The 22,348-nt window shown below is 44.7% G+C and overlaps 2 protein-coding genes across 2 annotated transcripts in view; one reads left to right on the forward strand and one right to left on the reverse strand.

Annotated features, from left to right (window-relative positions):
* The window catches only part of LOC124607286 (UPF0489 protein C5orf22 homolog), a 485,448-nt gene that overhangs the window by 166,266 nt on the left and 296,834 nt on the right, over positions 1 to 22,348 (reverse strand). The gene's annotated exons all lie outside the window — the stretch shown is intronic.
* LOC124606127 overlaps positions 1 to 22,348 on the forward strand; it is an 83,593-nt gene that overhangs the window by 41,849 nt on the left and 19,396 nt on the right. Inside the window, exon 2 of the mRNA XM_047138092.1 lies at positions 5,330 to 5,597. Coding sequence (XP_046994048.1) covers positions 5,330 to 5,597 — 268 coding nt within the window. The remainder of the gene's footprint in view (positions 1 to 5,329; positions 5,598 to 22,348) is intronic.

Consider the following 22,348-nt stretch of genomic DNA (forward strand, 5'->3'; position numbering starts at 1 on the left):
CTCCGAGACAAACAAATTGGAATTATAGCTATTTTTTATTCGATGTATAGTTTCCGAGATATTTCAATGTCTTCAGTTAAAAGGAACACCCTGTAGCTGAGTTCACATGGAGCCTTCAGTGCGCGAGTCCTGCTCTCACTCGGACAATGTGAGAAACATACCAACCACCCTGAAAGATCACCCTAGTTGTTCTTATAGAGTAACGCGACAGCAGCCGCGTGTTAGCCTCCGTTGTTATCGATACGCAGCTCTTGGGACGCAGCTGTTATTAATGTGTAGACGCAGGCAGCTGCTGCCACAGTAATAATGATACAAAAATCGCTTTCTCTCTGCGCTCGATCGTGCCAATTAATCCATTTTACCTTCGAGGACACCTTAGTTTTGACTCGTCTGAAAAAAATTACATCATTTCGTGTTGCGTCACGAAATATTCTTGCCTTGTAAAATCAGGGATTGATACAATGTTTCGCGGAATTTCACATTTTGCCAGCAGATCATAAGAAGAAGGTTTATTCCATTAATTCGTCAAGGAAGCAGGCTTTCCCATGTTCCCTGAAAGTTGTACTTATTGAGTCGTATACTACATCTGGTCGCGAAACTCTTCGCTAATTCTTTTTCACAAGGACACCATAATAGTACGTACTGTTTGGAAAGACGGCAGAGCTGTTTACACACATTCAGTTTAACTGTGTAGTCGTGCGACCAAGCCAAAATCTGTACAGAGCTCTGATAGTGCGAAGGCTACGTTTAGTTCTCTCGAAAGATTCCTTCCCCGTGCATGCGGCAGGGAAGAAGTTTGTCGTTATTATGGTCTGAAGTAGCTCGGTATCCTTCGTGCTCAGAGCATTTTTCCTAATATCCCTAATAATGTCTGTTGCGTTGTCCTACTTGCGTAAAAAATGCGTTGTCCCATAATTTCCGCTATTAGAACACACGCTTTTTCAACGTGTAACAAGGAGTAGCGACCACGGTATCTTAAATCTTAACCGCAACTGCCAACTGCCCTCTGTCTAAGACTCTTTGTTAACACGCGAAAGTTTCCACGGAGCCCTCCAAAACGGGCCCCTGGGGAGCATGTTATCTTGCAAAAGTGCATATCGGGGCAACACTTTACGCATCGCAGCACGTTAAAACAAGAGCAGCCTGTTTAGCTATAACACAGTGTTCTGTCTCCCCGTCCTTAATTCAGGACCGCATGTTTGCAATAATTATATCGTTCCGGCTACATCATCGTTCTATCTTATCGACAACTTTTATCATCACATAATATACACGCTGAATATCGCGCAAGCGCAGAGAACACGTAGTAACAAGATGCTTAAGATATGTTTTTATTTTTTAATTTTTTTTTCAGGTTGCTTATGAGTACAGGCAAACCTGCTTTACACAGATAAGGCTACGGGCACTGTTGCCCAAGCAGCACTACGTGCAACTGGGATTGCGTGGAGTTCTTTTGTCTGTTCTTTAATATTATCTCTTATTTACTTGCCGCCGTTTCACATATCTATTTTTAAAGAAAAATACATGAGTTTGGAAGTTGGAAATTATGAACTCCGATGTATTTTAAGAAGAAAACAAAATGAAGAGAGGAAAGAGTAGATGCAGACGTTCCTTCACACACCACCTGGGAAAGAGAACTTGCTATTGAATTTTAAGTCTCTGTGTGGTCCTACCCGTGTTGGTATTACCCGCATGAACATCACGCCTCTAAAAAACTCGATTTGTTCAGTCCTTGTGGATCTAACTTATTTTTGTTTTGTCTGTCAGTGTGCTCGGTGTGTTAATGGTCCTTAGAATACAAATCAACTACTATTACTACTACTATTAACCAAACGCCGACCGGAGTGGCCGAGCGGTTCTAGGCGCTACAGTTTGGAACCGCGCGACCGCTACGGTCGCAGGTTCGAGTCCTTCTTCGGGCATGGATGTGTATGATGTCCTTAGGTTAGTTAGGTTTAAGTAGTTCTAAGTTCTGGGGAACTGATGACCTCAGCAGTTAAGTCCCATAGTGCTCAGAGCCATTTGAACCAACCATTTTTACAGTCATGACATAAAGTGCTAAATAAAACGAGGATTAGCTCAAAAAAGTGCTCAGCGTTGTTACCTGATACAGTTAGCTGACTGACCAGTAGTAAAAACAGGAAAAGGGTTAGCCACTGTGAGGACTACGTAGACCAACTTACAGTAACGTTATTTGGCAGCCACTGGGAACAGGAGAATAATAATATGACGCTTGTTATGCTTTGCAGTGAAACTTTCCGTAAACGAGACAGCCGAAAGGCTTTGAAGAGCTAGACTGTTTCCGCTGAAATGGTTGAATCTAATTACCTGATGTTTACGTGGCAAAGAAAGAAGTTAAACCGTGCAATTTCAACTTTCTCAACCTTCATATTTATCAGATTCCGCGCAAAATACTCGCTTCTTATCCTAGTGGCACAGTAGAATACAATCACGTCAAAAAATTGTTATAGAGGAAAAGTTTTATTTCGCGTTTATTGTCAGATTCGGTAGAAATCGTTACTGTGACGTAACACAGCTCTTTTCCGAGAGCTTGCATGTCTTTAATAATAGCATTTCATATTGTACTGACGCAGGTCAACCCGCTGCTGGTTTTCAGATTTTCTTGCTGTGATGGATTTGCGACTCGCACATAAGAACAGTGATTGTTAACAATCTCTGTCTAAAAACATAGGCAAGATTTTTATTACTGCGGAACGACAATTAGAACTCTGTGGTTTCGTACAGCTATAGTCTAAACCTTTAGATTATTTACCGTTCAAAATCTCTCACAAAATTCAAATTGTGCGCTCGATGGATTGAAGTGAACATTCAAACAGGAACGGTTTATCATTTATGTGCTGAAATTCCAGATATGCCTTCTGCATGTATTCGCGATGCTCCTAGAGATTAAAATTTTTAAAAGAAGAAAAGACGTGTTTCAGTATTGTTGTTTGTTACCAGCTTTACAAATGTGGCCGGAATTGTAGTTTGAAATAACATGATACTACGCAGCAGCCACTAAACTTATACACGATTCCTTCTGAAGAAACATTGTGAGCCCGGCATAATACTACATATCTTCGATAACATTCAGCTAATTCATTTACAGTGACACAATGACTGTCTTGGTTTCTTGGATGACTCTATCCTGAGGAATACTTTAGTTCAGCTGCTACTGGACGATCATGGATATTATTCAATATACAGAGATTAATAGGTACACTACTTAAAGGAAAACTAGTTTCGTTACACAAACACGTATTAACAGAGCAATAATTAGGTTAGTCTGTTATGTCATCTATAGCTACAATTGATTTGTACGTAAGAAGATTTGGCAGTGAAAGGATATTGTTGCGAAGCCACACAAAATTTTGTTTAGTTAATAAAAAAAAATGGCTCTGAGCACTATGGGACTTAACTGCTGTGGTCATCAGTCCCCCAGAACTTAGAACTACTTAAACCTAACTAACCTAAGGACATCATACACATCCATGCCCGAAGAAGGATTCGAACCTGCGACCGTAGCGGTCGCGCGGTTCCAGACTGTAGCACCTAGGACCGCTCGGCCACACTGGCCGGCTGTCATGACTGTACAATAGTTTAGTTTGAGCTTGAAGGAAGGACATGAATGTGCATGCTCCCTTCCATGATTTCATTACCCATTGATATGCAGCAAGTGTCTGTGCCAGAAAGATTTTAAAATCTTAAAATCTTGTGTGTTTTAGTGCTTTAATAATAAAAAAACATTTTGTTGCAAATAACCATCAAAAGCTGCTAACGAAAGAGTTTTTCTATTATTTTACAACTAACTTCAGCCTTGAGTTCACCATAAGCCAGGTGATGTTGTTGCTGTGGTCTTCAGTCCTAAGACTGGTTTGATGCAGCTCTCCATACTACTCTATCCTGTGCAAGCTTATTCATCTCCCAGTACTTCCTGCAACCTACATCCTTCTGAATCTGCTTAGTGTATTCATCTCTTGGTCTCCCTCTACGATTTTTACCCCCCACGCTGCCCTCCAATGCTAAATTTGTGATCCCTTGATGCCTCAATACATGTCCTACCAACCGGTCCCTTCTTCTTGTCACGTCAAGCTGAAGAAAAAGGTCTTTTAAGTTTTTGTCACGGGTGAAGCGTCATTGACTCAAAAGACTGTTTGCGAGGGAAGACTTAACTGTCACTAAGCATGCTGTTCATTTTCTGCAAAGGCGCTGATAAGCACTACGTCGAGTGCCCAATATCGTCACCATCGTCCCAATTCTTTGATGATTCAGATAAAAATAACAACGACAGTGAAACAAAATATTCACTTCTCTGCCTTCTGAAAAATGTCTAATTTTTTTTTTCAGCACATTCTACGCCTGCCGGAAATATTTGAGGCTAACAGCTTTGGCGTTCAACCTTCATATACCGGGTGATCAAAAAGTCAATATAAATTTGAAAACTGAATAAATCACGGAATAGTGTAGATAGAGAGGTACAAATTGACACACATGCTTAGAATGACATGGGGTTTTATTAGAACCAAAAAAATACTAAAGTTCAAAAAATGTCCGGCAGATGGCGCTTCATCTGATCAGAATAGCAATAATTAGCATAACATAGTAAGATAAAGCAAAGATGATGTTCTATATAGGAAATGCTCAATATGTCCACCATCATTCCTCAACAATAGCTGTAGTCGAGGAATAATGTTGTGAACAGCACTGTAAAGCATATCCGGAGTTATGGTGAGGCATTGGCGTCGCATGTTGTCTTTCAGCATCCCTAGAAATGTCGGTCGATCACGATACACTTGCGACTTCAGGTGATCCCAAAGCCAATAATCGCACGGTCTGAGGTCAGGTGACCTGGGAGGCCAAGCATTACGAAAGTGGCGGCTGAGCACACGATCATCACCAAACGACGCGCGCAAGTGATCTTTCACGTGTCTAGCAATACTTTGTTTTTTTTGGGTTCTAATAAAACCCCATGTCATTCCAAGCATGTGTGTCAATTTTTACCTCCTATCTACATTATTCCGTGTTTTATTAAGTTTTTAAATTAATAGTGACTTTTTGATCACCCAGTAAATTTGTAGTAGAAGTAAGCCAGTTACAAGGGTCGTCATGCACATGAAGGCCCTTTGGAATAGAGCCTAAAATTCTGAAACGTCATACACCACTACGCGTCTACACACTTTTATTTATTTATTTACTTATTTTTGGAACCTTGGAAAGCTCGAGGGACAAAACGGCTGCCTTATATTATTCTGATGTGTTGCGAGACCGTTTTGTTTGTCGCACTAAAATAACTCAAATTTTGACAACGGCGCATTTCTGTATGTTGCAGTGCAGGAGCGCGTCCATATGTGAGCGGCTGCTATGGCGCCGGGCGCCGCGACGCCGCCTCCCGCGGCGGGAGACGCCATTCGCCGAGCGCCGCGGCGCCCCACCCGCGCTGCCGCCATGTTGTGCTGTGGCGACACGAGCCGAGCCCACGTGCGTGCAGCCTCAGTGACGGCATCATGGAGTCTGGCGCCGATCTCGACAGTCAGCTGATCGCACGAGACGTCACGCTCAGGGAAAACACGAGTTTTGAAGTCCCTCTGACCTCACACGTAAGTGGCTGCAGCTGAAGATATACCAGTATCGAGGTTGTGGATATGTGGCCAAAGGCGGTTGTTGGTGTTGTGGTATTCAGTCCGAACATCGGTTTGATACTGGCCTCCAAGTTAGTCAATCCATATGCAAGCCTCCTCATCTTCGAATAACTACTGCCACTTACAACCATTGAACTTGCTCATTGTTTTCAGGCCTTTGTTTCCCTCTACAATTTTTAACCCTTCCTTTAGCAAGTTGACGATTCCTTGATGACTGAGGATATGTCCCACCAAGTAATCGTTCCTCTTGGACAAGTTGTGCCACAAACTCCTTTTTGCTCCAATTTCACTTAGCACCTTCTCTTCGGTTATTCGATCTACCACGCCCTCTTCTCTCTCTAAAAATCCCTCTTCCCCCAAGCCGAATTAACCACAGTTCACTGTATTGCCAGACTGAGGATATCTCCATACCTCACGACGTGTCCTATCAACCAGTTGCTACAGGTATATCTGGAACCGCGCGACCACTACGGTCGCAGGTTCGAATCCTGCCTCGGGCATGGATGTGTGTGATGTCCTTAGGTTAGTTAGGTTTAAGTAGTTCTAAGTTCTAGGGTACTGATGACCTCAGAAGTCCCATAGTGCTCAGAGCCATTTGAACCATTTTGCTACAGGTATGTTCGATTAACATTCGTGTATTACAGGAATGCTACGTCAATTAAAATAAGAATCCCTGTAGGGTAGAAGACGTTCTTTTCGCGGAACTCTGTTGAGAAAGTTTGGAAAACTGGCATTTACGACAGAATGCAGAACAATCCTACTGGTGCCAAACTATATTGTGCGTAAAGGTCGCGAAGACAAGATAAGCTATAGCAGGGCTCTTGCGCAAATTACTAACAGTACCACGAGGTATTCATAAACTTGTACCGTGTGGTGGCTTGCGGAGTATGTATGTAGATGTAGATGAACAACTAATCCTAAGCATTCTTCTGTAGTACCACATTTCAAAGCTATATTCGCTTTATCGTCCACGTCTCACTTCTGTACAAGGCTACACCCCAAGTAGATACCTGCATAAAGACTTACTGACGCTTGAATTTATATTAGATGTTAACACATTTATCTTTTCCTGAAACTCTTTGCTTGATATTTCTAGTCTGCATTCTATATCCTCTCTACTTCGGCTAGCGTTTGTTATTTTGCTGCACAACTGCAAAATCTCTTAACTATTCTTAGTGTCTCATTGCCTAATCTTATTTGCTCACCACCTCCTGATTTAATTCGACTACATTCCATTAAAAGTGTTTCACTTTTTATGTTCATCTTATAACCTCTTTTCAAGACACTATCTATTCCTTTCAACTGCTCTTACAAGTCCTTTGGCGAACTTCCAACATGCTATAGCGGCTTGGGTCAGCAACTTCTGTTAATCAGTAGAACGAAAAACTAATCCAGAGTTACAAATTTTTGCTTTTTATTCACTCAATGACTAGTTTCGGCCCGAGCTCAGTTTTCACTTCATCATAACACTGTCGAAAATGGCATTTCCGGAGATGTCAAAACGCAGGTATTTACTTGGGGCGTAGCCTTGTATAGAAGTGAAACGTGGACGATAAAGAGAATATAGCTTTCCAATGTGGTACTACAGAAGGATGCTTAGGATTAGATGTTCATCTACGTCTACATACATACTCCGCAAGCCACCACACGGTACAAGTTGGTGAATATAATTTGCGCAAGAGCCCTGCTTTCTCTTATCTTGTCTTCGCGATATACACTACTGGCCATTAAAACTGCTACACCACGAAGTGAACGAGCTACAGACGCGAAATTTAACCGACAGGAAGAAGATGCTGTGACATGCAAGTGGTTAGCTTTTCAGAGCTGGATCCCAACGGCCTCGTATCACTAGCAATCGAGATGATAGGCATCTTATCCGCATGGCTATAATGGATCGTGCAGCAACGTCTCGATCCCTGAGTCAACAGATGGGAACGTTTGCAAGACAACAACCATCTGCACGAACAGTTCGACGACGTTTGCAGCAGCATGGACTATCAGCTCGGAGACCATGGCTGCGGTTACCCTTGACGCTGCATCACAGACAGGAGCGCCAGCGATGGTGTACCCAATGACGAACTCGGGTGCAAGAATGGCAAAACGTCATTTTTTCGGATGAATCCAGGTTCTGTTTACTGCAACATGATGGTCGCATCCGTGTTTGGCGACATCGCGGTGAACGCACATTGGAAGCGTGTATTCGTCAGCGCTATTCTGGCGTATCACCCGGCGTGATGGTATGGGGTGCCATTGGTTACACATCTCGGTCACCTCTTGTTCGCATTGACGACACTTTTGAACAGTGACGTTACATTTCAGATGTGTTACGACCCGTAGCTCTACCCTTCAAGCCGGCCGAAGTGGCCGTGCGGTTAAAGGCGCTGCAGTCTGGAACCGCAAGACCGCTACGGTCGCAGGTTCGAATTCTCCCTCGGGCACGGATGTTTGTGATGCCCTTAGGTTAGTTAGGTTTAACTAGTTCTAAGTTCTAGGGCACTAATGACCTCAGCAGTTGAGTCCCATAGTGCTCAGAGCCATTTGAATCAATCTACCCTTCATTCGATCCCTGCAAAACCCTATATTTCAGCAGGATAATGCACGACCGCATGTTGCAGGTCCTGTACGGGCCTTTCTGGATACAGCAAATGTTCGACAGCTGCACTGGCCAGCACATTCTCCAGATCTCTCACCAACTGAAAACGTCTGGTCAGTGGTGGCCGAGCAACTGGCTCGTCACGATACGCCAGTCACTACTCTGGATGAACTGTGGTATCGTGTTGCAGCTGCATGGGCAGCTGTACCTGTACACGCCATCCAAGCTCTGTTTGACTCAATGCCCAGGCGTATCAAGGCCGTTATTACGGCAAGAGGTGGTTGTTCTGGGTATTGAGTTCTCAGGATCTATGTTTCCAAATTGCGTAAAAATTTAATCACATGTCAGTTCTAGTATAATATATTTCTCCAATGAATACCCGTTTATCATCTGCATTTCTTCTGGGTGTAGCAATTTTAATGGCCAGTAGTGTATTTTGGCGCCAGTAGGATCGTTCTGAGATCTATCGCAAATGCCAGTTCTCCAAACTTTCTCAACAGAGTTTCGAGAAAAGAACTTCTTATATCCTACATGGATTCTCAATTTAATTGACATAGCATTTCCGTAAAACACGAATGTCGATCGAACATACCTGTAGCAATTGATTGATAGGACACGTCGTGAGACATGCAAAAATTCTCAGTCTGGTAATGCAGGGAACTGTGGTTGATTCGGCTTGGGGGAAGAGGGATTTTTAGAGGGAGAACAGGGCGTGGTAGATCGAATAACCGAAGAGAAGGTGCTGAGTCAAATTGGAGCGAAAAACAGTTTCTGGCACAACTTGTCCAAGAAGGACGATTATTTGAGGGGACATATCCTCAATCATATGCAATGAACATTTACAGTGCATACAGATAACTGTATGCACTATGTTCGTTGCACATTTTTGACGTCTTCGGAAATGCCATTTTCGGCTATGTATGATGATTTGAAAATGGGACTGAAACTAGTCATCGAGTGAATAAAAATAAAAATTTGCAACTTTCGTCTCGATTTTCGTTCTACTGAAGCCCTTAGGGTTTTCTAACAGTATTACAGTGCTATCGGCGAAAAGTCCAAGTTTATATTTCTCCGCCTTTCCAACTTTTTTCTAGTTTCTTTTCCTGGTTACCAATTGTACAGGTTGACTAACGATGGGGACAGGCTACAACCTTGTTCCACTCCCTTCTCAAATACTCCTTTTCCTTTCATATACCTCGACTCTTACAATTGTAATCTAGGTTCGGTACAGGTTGTAGACAATCTTTGAAAGAGTTTAAGGCTAGTCTGTGTGACTCAAAAGTGAGGGAATTTTTTTGGATCAATAAAAGAGCTTCTGAATAAGATTAGGCACCATAATAGGTCTGCCAACACAACGTATGAACAACGCGAATGAAAAACTTTACTTCATATATGTCTCAAAGAGCTTACTAATGCATTTCTGAGCGACATTTTCCAACTCCTATAGAAATATAGTTTCTGCAGTACTCATGAAATGCGTTGGTTTAGCTGCAGTCCATCGTTTCTCTACACTTTAGCGTGTAGTCCTCCCCTCTACTTTTTATGGGATCATACTGCTCTCTCATTGCTTCATTACTCGCTTCGAAATAGGTAAATGAATTAATTGACAGCACAATTCAACAGTAACCATATATGGGTTACTTTAGTGGTGTACAAAGTATTATTATTATCATTAACATTACAGCTAGTGGCTGTGGTCAGACACAAAGCATTAACAGCTTGAAGTCTGCCAATTTCCTCCAGTTCAGAAGCAAGGAGTGCAGCAATGAAGTGATTTACGAATAGTAAGTATAGTGCACACATTTGAAATGAGGTTGCAATGTGCAGATCATAGTGTCTGCCCCACTGCGGGTAGTTAGCTTCCTTATCTGAAAGGGGTTGTGGGTAGCACTTGGTCAATCATTCTGACACACACATACACATATACAAAGAAACACAGAAACTAAATTTCTTTCACCATTTTAAAAATAAAAGTGTTCCAAGAAAAGTCTTTCGTTCTACAGTTTACTCACGCGCTAAAGTTGGTGACAATGTGGGGGAGGAGGGAGCAACAGACGCCAAGGGGGGGGGGGGGGGGGGGGGAGGGAGGTACCAGCTAACGTGTGATTGCACTCAGGGGTAATGGTCTAAGAAAGGTTGAGATACACTGGTGTAGAGAGTGGTGCAGCAGTTGTCACCGCAGGAAAGGTGAACAGGAGCAGAAATGATTAGGGAACAAAGCAGAAGGTTTACTTAACTTTTATTTGTCCAAGCGTACAAAGACTGATTAGAAACAACGCAGCAAGAAATAGAGTCCAGCTCGTACAATAACAACAAGGATACGGCTCTCTGTACTAAAACTGGGCCGGCCATAGTGGCCGTGCGGTTCTAGGTGCTACAGTCTGGAACCGAGTGACCGCTACGGTCGCAGGTTCGAATCCTGCCTCGGGCATGGATGTGTGTGATGTCCTTAGGTTAGTTAGGTTTAATTAGTTCTAAGTTCTAGGCCACTGATGACCTCAGAAGTTAAGTCGCATAGTGCTCAGAGCCATTTGAGCCAACTAAAGCTGGATTCGTGATTTCCTGTCAGAAAGGTCACAGTTCGTAGTAATAGACGGAAAGTCATCGAGTAAAACAGAAGTAATATCCGGCGTTCCCCAAGGAAGTGTTATAGGCCCTCTATTGTTCCTGATCTACATTAACGACATAGGAGACAATCTGAGTAGCAGTCTTAGATTGTTTACAGATGATGCTGTTATTTACCGTCTTGTAAAGTCATCAGATGATCAAAACGACTTGCAAAATGAGTAGGATAAGATGTCTGTATGGTGCGAAAAGTGACAATTGACCCTGAATAAGGAAAAGTGTGAAGTTATTCACATGAGTACTAAAACAAATCAGCTAAATTTTAATTACGCGATAAATCACACAAATCTGAAGGCTGTAAATTCAACTTAATACTCAGGGATTACAATTACAAATAACCTAAACTGGAACGATCACATAGATAATATTGTAGGTAGAGCCAACTAAAGACTGCGATTCATTGGCAGAACATTTAGAAGGTGCAACAGGTCTACTAAACAGACTGCTTACATCCCGCTTGTCCGCCCTATTCTGGAATATTACTGTAAGGTGTGGGATCCGCACCAGGTGGGACTGACGGATGACATTGAAAAAGTGCAAAGAAGGGCAGCTCGTTTTGTATTATCGCTAAACAGGGGAGATAGTGTCACAGACATTATACGTGAATTGGAGTGGCAATCATTAAAACAAAGGCGTGTTTCGTTGCGACGGGATCTTCTCATGAAATTTCAAACACCAGTTTTCTCCTCTGATTGCGAAAACATTCTGTTGGCACCCACCTACATAGGTAGAAATGATCATCACGATAAAATGAGAGAACTCAGGGTCCGCATAGAAAAATTTAAGTGTTCGTTTTTCCCGCGTGCCGTTCGAGAGTGGAACGGTAGAGAGACAGCCTGAAGAAGGTGGTTCATTGAACCCTCTGCCAGGCACTTTATTGTGAATAGCAGAGTAATCACGTAGATGTAGATTTAGAAAGCACGACCAATGGCGCAGGAACCCCGATTGCGTGGGGACTGCGTAGCGTCACGTAGCAAATTTTAATTGTGGTAAGGTCTTATGGAACCAAACTGCTGAGGTCATCGGTCCATAAGCTTACACACTATTTAATCTAACTTAAACTAACTTACGCTAAGGACGCATTCACACCCCTGCCCGAGGGAGGACTCGAACCTAAGACGGGGGAAGCCGGGCGGGCCACGCCCTACACCTCGCGGCTACCCCGCGCGGCCGTCACGTAGCAAAGAGGCACCAAGTGCAAAAAATGGTTCAAATGGTTCTGAGCACTATGGGACTTAACTTCTGAGGTCATCAGGCCCCTAGAACTTAGAACTACTTAAACCTAACTAACCTAAGGACATCACACACACCCATGCCCGAGGCAGGATTCGAACCTGCGACCACCGACAGAGGTGGCGCAGTGGTTAGCACACTGGTCTCGCATTCGGGAGGACGACGGTTCAATCCCGTCTCCAGCCATCCTGATTTAGGTTTTCCGTGATTTCCCTAAATCGTTTCAGGCAATTGCCGGGATGGTTCCTTTGAAAGGGCACGGCCGATTTCCTTCCCCATCCTTCCCTAACCCGAGCTTGCGCTCCGTCTCTAATGACCTCGTTGTCGACGGGACGTTAAACACTAACCTCCTCCTCCTCCCTCCGAACCTGTGACCGTAGCGGTCGCGCGGTTTCAGACTGTAGCGCCTAGAACCGCTCGGCACTCCGGCCGGCACCAAGTGCAAGTGGGGTGCGTGGCTACTGCTGGCTATCCTATACTCCTATACTGCGGCTGCAGAGGGCGCTTGAGGTACGGACCCGCTCAGCAGTCGTGCACTACTGGGTCCGCCGGATCCCTCGCAAGCACTATCGGCATCTGATGGTGGTGGTGGTGGTTAGTGTTTAACGTCCCGTCGACAATGAGGTCATTAGAGACGGAGCGCAAGCTCGTGTTAGGGAAGGATTGGGAAGGAAATCGGCCGTGCCCTTTCAAAGGAACCATCCCGGCATTTGCCTGAAACGATTTAGGGAAATCACGGAAAACCTAAATCAGGATGGCCGGAGACGGGATTGAACCGTCGTCCTCCCGAATGCGAGTCCAGTGTGATCTGATGGGAACCTCCAATTCTGTTGCCAACTTCGAGACGCTGGTTGTGAGGTATTTGATACCAGACTGTTTATTTGATGCCTCCTCGGTGACTTGTACTTCGATGAAGATGAGATGAAAAGATCAAACCAACAGAAACACCCAAACATCGAGTGAAGACAATCTCCGGCCCAGCTGAGGATCGAACCGGTGACTCCCCGATCTTGAAGCAACGGCGCTAACCACCAGACCACGAGTTGCAGGCTCGTCAGCAGAAATCTGAGTCGGACGGCGGCGATCTGTTGCATCGCCACTTGCTGGCGCACCTGAGGCAGACAGATGACAGTCGCGAGTGCGTGCGCACGCCACAGCCACAACACGGCGCAGCCCGGCCAGCGCTGACTAATAAGGCGGAGTGCCAGTGATGTATCGCTGGGCAGACAGCCCCCAATCTGCGAGCCGGGCTCGCCCTCTATCGCTATCCGTCAGCCGGCGACATGCAGCGGGCGAAATCAGCTTAGCTCGCGAGTCCCCGCAAATTATGTTGTGAAGAAGAATGGCGTCCGAGTGTGAGTGTGTGTGTGTGTGTGTGTGTGTGTGTGTGTGTGTGTGTGTGTGAGCGCTCTCGGCCGCCATCTCATTATGCCGAAACTTGTAACTGCCTCTTAATGCATTCCCTTCGCTGCCGAGGGATAAAGAGAAGGGAAAAGGAGGAAAAAATTCTTTGCGGAGCGGCAGGCGCCTATATATCTTCCCTCGGCTCCTTTCCTCTCCGTCTGCTCTCCCCTCCCCCAACCCACCTCCTCTCCCCCGTCCCCCCCACCCCCTACCAGGCCGGATTCGCGGAGTTTGCGGGGGAGGGGCGCGCGCCAGAAGGCAGTATGCTGATTTTTAAGTCCTAATAAGATATTCAAGTTAGGGCCGCGCTCTCGTGTGCGTGTGTGTGTGCGAGCGCGCGCGAGCAGACGCGGGCCGGCGGCTACGGATTAATAAGACCGCCCGCTGCCTCGCTGCCGCCGGGCTCCACTGCGCGAGCAGCCGCAGCTGCCCACCGCCGAATCATCGCCTTTTCCTTTTTTCCCTTTGCCGGCTAAGAGGCCTCGCCGGTGCTCCCCGTGCTGATCAGATTAGCGTACTAACGCGGAGCTTCAGAAAAGCCTGTTTTCTGATCTCACAGAGGAGTGCGCCGCGCTTCTTTATAACCAATAACAGCAGCTTCCCCCTCACCGTGCCGGTGGTTTCCCCGGTCCAGCCACACAACACGCCTCCACTGTTGGCGTCGTCTATACCGTGTGAGCAAAGTAGGACGAACCCGCACTTCGTGTAGTATTCGGCCATCACTGGCATTCGAGACACTCTCAACACAATGAACATTTGTGGGAACTTTCGTCAGCACTTCAAGGAACATAGACCTACCGTATTTTACGGACTATAAGTCACACTCTTTTGTTCGAAAATTTGCCTCCAAAATTAATAAAAAAGATGTCCAATGTTTGGTTTAAAATTCCCACCAGTCTTTAAATTGGACATATATTCGATGCCGCAGGAAACCTATCTCTATCTGGCAACATTGGACTCAACTGGCAGCAGCAGTGCACCGATGCGACGAACATTAGTTGCGAGAATACACAATCTTGTTAACACTGACTCCCTCCCGCCATGCCATCACCAGCCCAGAACACTGTCTAGCCGATGATGCGCCATTACAGTCTACAATGGCAATGAATCTGAACTGAAAGTGATTTGTGTTATCGGTAAAATATTTTTGTTAGTAGCTAGTTTCGTAATGGACAAAAATAACAGGTATTCGCATGATGCGGGCTATAAACTGAAGGTAATAGCATATACAGAAGCTGAGCGGCATTTCGGCCCTCCGTCAACAGATAAAACCTTGGCGATTGGCGGACTAGTAAATCTGTTAGGAAGTGCGGCGTAAGTAACGCTCTCGGTAACAGTGAAGATCATCTTATACACGAAGAGGGCAACAATGATGACGAAGCAGAAGAAGAACAAGAAGAAGAAGAAGAAGAAAGTGAAATGGCGATTTTCAGGGATTTTAAAGGTCAGTTCGGTTTTATGAACTAAGAATTTTTTTAGTCTGGCTTTGCAATCCAACAATGAAATCGGTAAAAATGTCATTTTTTACAAATACTGCTTAAAAATTAAGGTGAGTCTTATAGTTCGTAGCGTCTTATAGCCCGTAAAATACGGTATTACAAACTTAAATACATAGTATTGTTCTTACACAATAACATTTATTTTAAAGCATTTTATGAGACGGCTTTCGGCTTTCTAGCCCTCCTCATAAGGAAACAACACGAACTTGACTTCTTAATTAAGAATAAAAAGTTTTAGTAAGGTTTGGTGGGTCATACAGTATGTCTACCTTTCCTCCTTTCCTTCATTGGCCGATAGGAGGTCTGTGATGAACTTTGGCGGCTAGTATGCACACAGGATCTTCCTGTGAAATTGAGACATTTGTGCTATGAATGTGAGGCTTTGAATTTTAAGATAAGGCAAAATTTGTCATGTAATATAGTTACGGTCATATAAATGGACACTCCACCCACCAACTGACAGTTAAGATTAGTTCGCAAAGTGCTTGTTTTGCTTCGCAACTCATTTTCAGTTTGGGTGTCGGTCGAAGACATAATAGCAACACTATTTGTCATTCTTGGTTGGCTTCGCCCCCTCACAGACCCAAAGGCACAAACCAGCACATCCTGAAAAATCTTCCCTGCCATATTTTAGAAATATCTATTTAATTCCGATAATTTAAGTAGCCATGGCTCACACTGGTTCACACACACACACACATTATATATACACTACTGGCCATTAAAATTGCTACACCAAGAAGAAATGCAGGTGATAAACGGGTATTCATTGGACGAATATATTATACTAGAACTGACATGTGATTACATTTCCACGCAATTAGGGTGCATAGGTCCTGAGAAATCAGCACCCAGAACAACCAACTCTGGCCGTAATAACGGCCTTGATACGCCTGGGCATTGAGTCAAACAGAGCTTGGATGGCGTGTACAGGCACAGCTGCCCATGCAGCTTCAACACGATACCACAGTTCATCAAGAGTAGTGACTGGCGTACTGTGACGAGCCAGTTGCTCGGCCACCATTGACCAGACGTTTTCAATTAGTGACAGATCTGCAGAATGTGCTGGCCAGTGCAGCAATCGAACATTTCCTGTATCCAGAAAGGCCCCTACAGGACCTGAAACATGCGGTCGTGCATCACCCTGCTGAAATGTAGGGTTTCGAAGGGATCGAATGAAGGGTAGAGCCACGGGTCGTAACACATCTGAAATATAACGTCCACTGTTCAAAGTGCCGTCAATGCGAACAAGAGGTGACCGAGACGTGTAAACAATGGCACCCCATACCATCACGCCGGGTGATACACCAGTATGGCGATGACGAATACACGCTTCCAATGTGCGTTCACCGCGATGTCGCCAAATACTGATGCGACCATCATGATGCTGTAAACAGAACCGGGATTCATCCGAAAAAATGACGTTTTGCCATTCGTGGACCCAGGTTCGTCGTTGAGTACACCATCGCAGGCGCTCCTGTCTGTGATGCAGCGTCAAGGGTAACTGCAGCCATGGTCTCCGAGCTGATAGTCCATGCTGCTGCAAACGTCGTCGAACTGTTCGTGCAGATGGTTGTTGTCTTGCAAACGTTCCCATCTGTTGACTCAGGGATCGAGACGTGGCTTCACGATCCGTTATAGCCATGCAGATAAGATGCCTATCATCTCGATTGCTAGTGATACGAGGACGTTGGGATCCAGCACGGCGTTCCGTATTAACGTCCTGAACCCACTGATTCCATATTCTGATAACAGTCATTGGATCTCGACCAACGCGAGCAGCGATGTCGCGATACGATAAACCGCAATCACGCTAGGCTACAATCCGACCTTTATCAAAGTCGGAAACGTGATGGTACGCATTTCTGCTCCTTACACGAGGCATCACAACAACGTTTCACCAGGCAACGCCGGCCATCTGCTGTCTGTGTATGAGAAATCGGTTGGAAACTTTCCTGATGTCAGCACGTTGTAGATGTCGCCACCGGCGCCAACGTTGTGTGAATGCTCTGAAAAGCTAATCATCTGCATATCACAGCACCTTCTTCCTGTCAGTTAAATTTCGCGTCTGTAGCACGTCATCTTCGTAGTGTAGCAATTTTAATGCCCAGTAGTATATATATATATATATATATATATATATATATATATATATATATATGCTACTGGGCATTAAAATTGCTACAGATATATATATATATATATATATATATATATATATATATATATATAATTGTAACACATAACATATATTTGAGAATGCAGGCTTTCTCGGCGAATCTCGATGATAAAATCTTCTCGGGTTTATAGCCGAGTCAATGTGTTGTTCTCCAGCAACGTTTCAGCAAGTTTCTTACTTGCCATCTTTGCAGAAGATGGCAAGTGAGAAACTTGCTGAAACGTTTCTGGAGAGCAACACATTGACTCGGCTGTAAACCCGAGAAGATTTTATCGTAACAAATATTGTCTTGAAAGAAGCACTGGCGGAATAAGGACGACCTAGCTCCCATATAGGTGGAGATATGTGCGAAAATGGTTGGTAACGCCAGACATCTCGACTGCCCTACACAAATAGTATGTTGTGCTAGTGGTCCTGGAGTGTCTTGCAGTGGGTATATTTGTGGATGGGCATGAATGAGCAGGGATAGTGGGAGCACGAGATCGACAGTCAGAGTGGGGGAGGAGGAGGTTAACTGAGAGAGAGGGAGAAGATGAAATAGGGGGGGAAGGGGATTGGCAAAGGGAGGAAGGAGGGTGAAATGGACAGAGAGAGGTTGGAGGATGAAATGGACAATGAGAGCTGGTAGGAGGAGACCGACAGAGAGAGGGGGGAGTAGAAGACAGACAGAGAGAAGTAGTAGGAGGAGAAGGAGGTGAGAGAGGGGAGAGGGCAAGGTGAAGGAGGAGGATGAGATGGACAGATAGAGGCTGGAGGATGAGATACACACGGAGAGTTGGGAGGAGGAGATTGGCAGAGAGAGAGGGGGAGTAGAACAAAGAGAGGGGGCAAGAGACCTCAATATTATTGCGCCTTTGTGGTCTACTTTGTAGACAAATGTACGTGATGACTGTCCATCTCCATCATCGTTACCTGAACTTGCCACAAATCTGCAGGAAGAATCGTATTAGAATCCCTTTAAAAACGTATATAGAATTTGGATTTATCCATTCCGAGACGAATTGAAGCTGTTCCCTACATCGTATTGGGCATGATAATGCGTTGTGTCTGTGGTGTTTTTATATTTTAGTCCGCCCCTTGTAGGTGTCATTTGTACGCATACGCGGGTAAAGCCACGGGGCTACTTCATCTATAATATTCTCAAATAATTTTTATTACGTTCTTCTTGGTTTTTAAGGATGACGCCCTCAGAAATTTTCTAGAGTTTCATAGCAGAAGCCTTCTCCAGTCGATTTATCTCCTTGTATTACGAGCAGGAATTCTTGTGAATGTGCATCCTAGGAACATTAGCTGTTCACTTTTGGTTAGGGGTTCCGCCTACCACTCACATCAAAAAAAGTTTTGCATCAGCCCAGTCCCCAGAACACCTGAAGATAAACGCTGAGTGTGGACATTGTATCACAGACACAGTCCCTTTGACTGTTCAGAGATGTCACTAAACCCGCCCAAAGATGTAAACAACTATGCACGAGCAGATCCTATTAGACGGTGGGGGTCCGACAGCCGATCAGTTCCAGTCATTCCACCAGGAAGGAGGTACACGGCTCGTGTTGTCTGCAGTTCAACCATTCCTAGACTGTCAGTTCCGCGGTTCGATCGTGTCCGCATTGTTACTTTGTGCCAGGAAGGGCTCTCGGAACTGTCCAGGCGTCTCGGAGTGAACCAAAGCGATGTTGTTCGGACATGGAGGAGATACAAAGAGACAGGAACTGTCCATGACATGCCTCGCTCAGGGCGCCAAAGGGACTGTAGTCGATGACCGCTGCCTACGGATAATGGTTCGGAGGAACCGTGACAGCAATGCAACCTTGTTGAATAATGCTTTTTATGCAGCCACAGGACGTCGTGTTACGACTCAAACTGTGTGCAATAGGCTGCATGATGCGAAACTTCACTCCCGACGTCCATGGCGAGGTCCATCTTTGCAAACGCGACGCCATGCAGCGCGTTACAGATGGGCCCAACAACATGCCGAATGGACTGCTCAGGATTGGCATCACTGATGAGTGTCGCATATGCCTTCAACCAGACAATCATCGAAGACGTGTTTGGAGGCAACCCGGTCAGACTGAATGCCTTAGACACTCTGTCGAGCGAGTGCAGTAAGGTGGAGGTTCCCTGATGTTTTTGGGGGAGGGGGGGCCGACGTACGCCGCTGGTGGTCATGGAAGGCGCCGTAACGGCTGTACGATACGTGACTGCCATCCTCCGACCGATAGTGCAACCACATCGGCAGCATGTTGGCGAGGCATTCGTCTTCTTGGTCGACAATTCGCGCCCCATCGTGCACGTCTTGTGAATGACTTCCTTCAGGATAACGACATCGATCGACTAGAGTGGCCAGCATGTTCTCCAGACATGAACCCTATCGACAATGCCTGGGATGGATTGAAAAGGGCTGTTTATGGACGACGTAACCCACCAACCATTCTGAGGAATCTACGCCGAATCGCTATTGAGGAGTGGGACAATCTGGATCAACAGTGCCTTGATGAACTTGTGGAAGGTATGCTACGACGAATACAGGCATGCCTCGATGCAAGAGGACGGGCTACTGGGTATTAGAGGCACCGGTATCAGTATTTAATCTAACGGTAGGTTTGACAGAAATTTGGACCACCACCTCTGAAGGTCTCGCTGTATTTGGTACAACATGCAGCGTGTGGTTTTTGATGAGCAATAAAAAGTGTGAAAATGACGTTTATGTTGATCTGTATTCCAGTTTCCTGTACAGGTACCGGAACTCTCGGAACCGAAATTATGCAAAACTTTTTTTGATATGTGTATAATGTTAGTTCACAGAACCAGTGTTAAAATTTATGAACTTTTAGTATTTAATCTAGCGGTAGGTTTAACAGTTCCTTTTCCTTTAGTTTGTATAAATTCACATTTATACGGCACTTTAACATAGAAAATTCCGGATGAAGCTACTGATGCGTATGGCCACAAGTTTCTGAAATAATGAAAAGAAGAGAGGTAACACTAGCTACACTACGACCTCCGCAAGCCATCATAAGCGTGGATGCAGAAACGTCTGTGTTCGGCATATTGCATGCTATAATATCAGACTAGCAATTATGAACATAAAAACGGATCTCACGTATTTTACATAAGAGTAATTATTAAATACCTCAGTACTAAGTCTAATGGAAAAATGCAGACGGTAGTCAAACGGAATTCTGCAACACTCTCAGACTGATTTTGGATGAGAAGACAATTTTTACATAAAGTTCAAGAAATTTCCATTTTCTATATATATTGTCCTAAACTCGGGTCACGTATTCGACGAAAAAAAAAATCCATGGCTGAACCGTCTCCCATTGAAACTACTGTGGACACATTGACATCCCTAGGAGATGTTGTGAACAACCAAAAATAGTGTGATTGGAAACGAAAGTGCCTATGTATAACTGCAGGAAAATAGACATGAGTCTGATTTCTTACTGTAAGAACATATAGTACGAGGTGTGGCTATAAAATAACGGGACTGATGCTGTCACAGAGTAAGCGGTAAAGATGTACGAGCAATTGCTGTGAATCGTGAAGCGTCAGCCGAATGCGGCATCTCGGGAGTCCAGAAAAATCAGTGTGGCTGTGACCTTCATTCGTGTACGAGCTGTTTTTTGGGTTTGCCGGCAAAATGATAAGTGCAGTAATAGAGCAACAAGTTGTGAAGTTTCATGTGAAGCTTGGAAATACTCCTACTAATATCTATCTTTTACTAAAAGAGATGTACGGCGAAGGCTGTTTATCAAGTGCACGAGTTCTTGAGTGGTTCCAGCGTTTCCGCGATGACCGAGAAGACGGTGAAGATGACTCACGCTCTGGACGCCTTTCAACGTAAAAAAAGGATGAAAATATCGAAAATATGTAATCTGATTCGATTAGACCGTCGGTTGAGTATTCAATCGATTGCTAATACTGCAGTAACTGACAAAGTAGGCAAATTTTACGCAACCCATTTAATATGAGAAAAGTGTGTGCGAACTGGTGCCGAAACTTCTCACGATAGAACAAAAGGATGCTAGTGAAAATGTTTGTACTGACACTCTAAATACCATTGAAAATGATCCTTGTATCTTGGAAAGAGTGATAATATCTGATGAAACTTTGTTTTCCGCTTATAATCCAGAGGCTAAGCGCCAGTCTAGGCACTGGAAGCGCCCAACTTTACCGAGAGCAAAGAAAACTCGAATGAGAAAATCAAGATTCAAAGCGATGGTTATCGTTTTTTCCGATATTCGTGGAATTGTGTATCGTCGCTGGGTTCCTGAAGGTCAAACTATTAACCAAAATTACTATCTTGAGTTTCTTGCTCAACTTCGTGAGACAATAAGAAAAAAACGACCCGAATTGTGGAAGGAAAAGTCCTGGGTTCTGCTTCAAGGCAACGCGCTGTCTGTCAAGAGTTTTCTAGCGAAGACTAACTGTTAGACTACCCACCTTATTCGCCTCACCTAGTACCATGTGACTTTTATCATTCCCCAAGGTCATATCTGCATTAAAAGGAACAAGACTTCAGTCCGTTGAAGCAGTGACAGAAAAAGCGGGGCCGCGGTGGCCGTGCGGTTCTAGGCACTTCAGTCCGGAACCGTGTGACTGCTACGGTCGCAGGTTCGAATCCTGCCTCGGGCATGGATGTGTGTGATGTCCTTAGGTTAGTTAGGTTTAAGTAGTTCTAAGTTCTAGGGGACTGATGACCTCAGATGTTGAGTCCCATAGTGCTCAGAGCCGTTTGAACTATTTTTAGAAAAAGCGGCACACGTCATCAAGGAGCTCACGGAGGGAGATTTCCAGCACTGTTTCTCTCAAAGGGAAATTCGCACGGAGCGTTGTGGGGATAGAGAAGGGCAGTATATTGAAGGTGAAAATAACTAAATATGAGTGTCTTTTTGAAATGAAATGTCTTACAACAATGGTCCCCTTTTTTATTGCCACACCTCGCACGTTCCTCATATCACTTCAAGAGGGGTACATAATACGAAATTATCCAGCTATAGAAATCACTCGGACTCTTATAACATTGACTTAGACGATACGGCAGCTTATTTCACACATTAGTTACTTTTTTGTAGATACAGCAGTTTAAACTTCAGCGGATCTACATCTACATTTATTCTCCGCAAGCCACCCAACGGTGTGTGGCGGAGGGCACTTTACGTGCCACTGTCATTAC

Source organism: Schistocerca americana, chromosome 3, assembly GCF_021461395.2.
Source record: "Schistocerca americana isolate TAMUIC-IGC-003095 chromosome 3, iqSchAmer2.1, whole genome shotgun sequence".
NCBI lineage: Eukaryota > Metazoa > Arthropoda > Insecta > Orthoptera > Acrididae > Schistocerca > Schistocerca americana.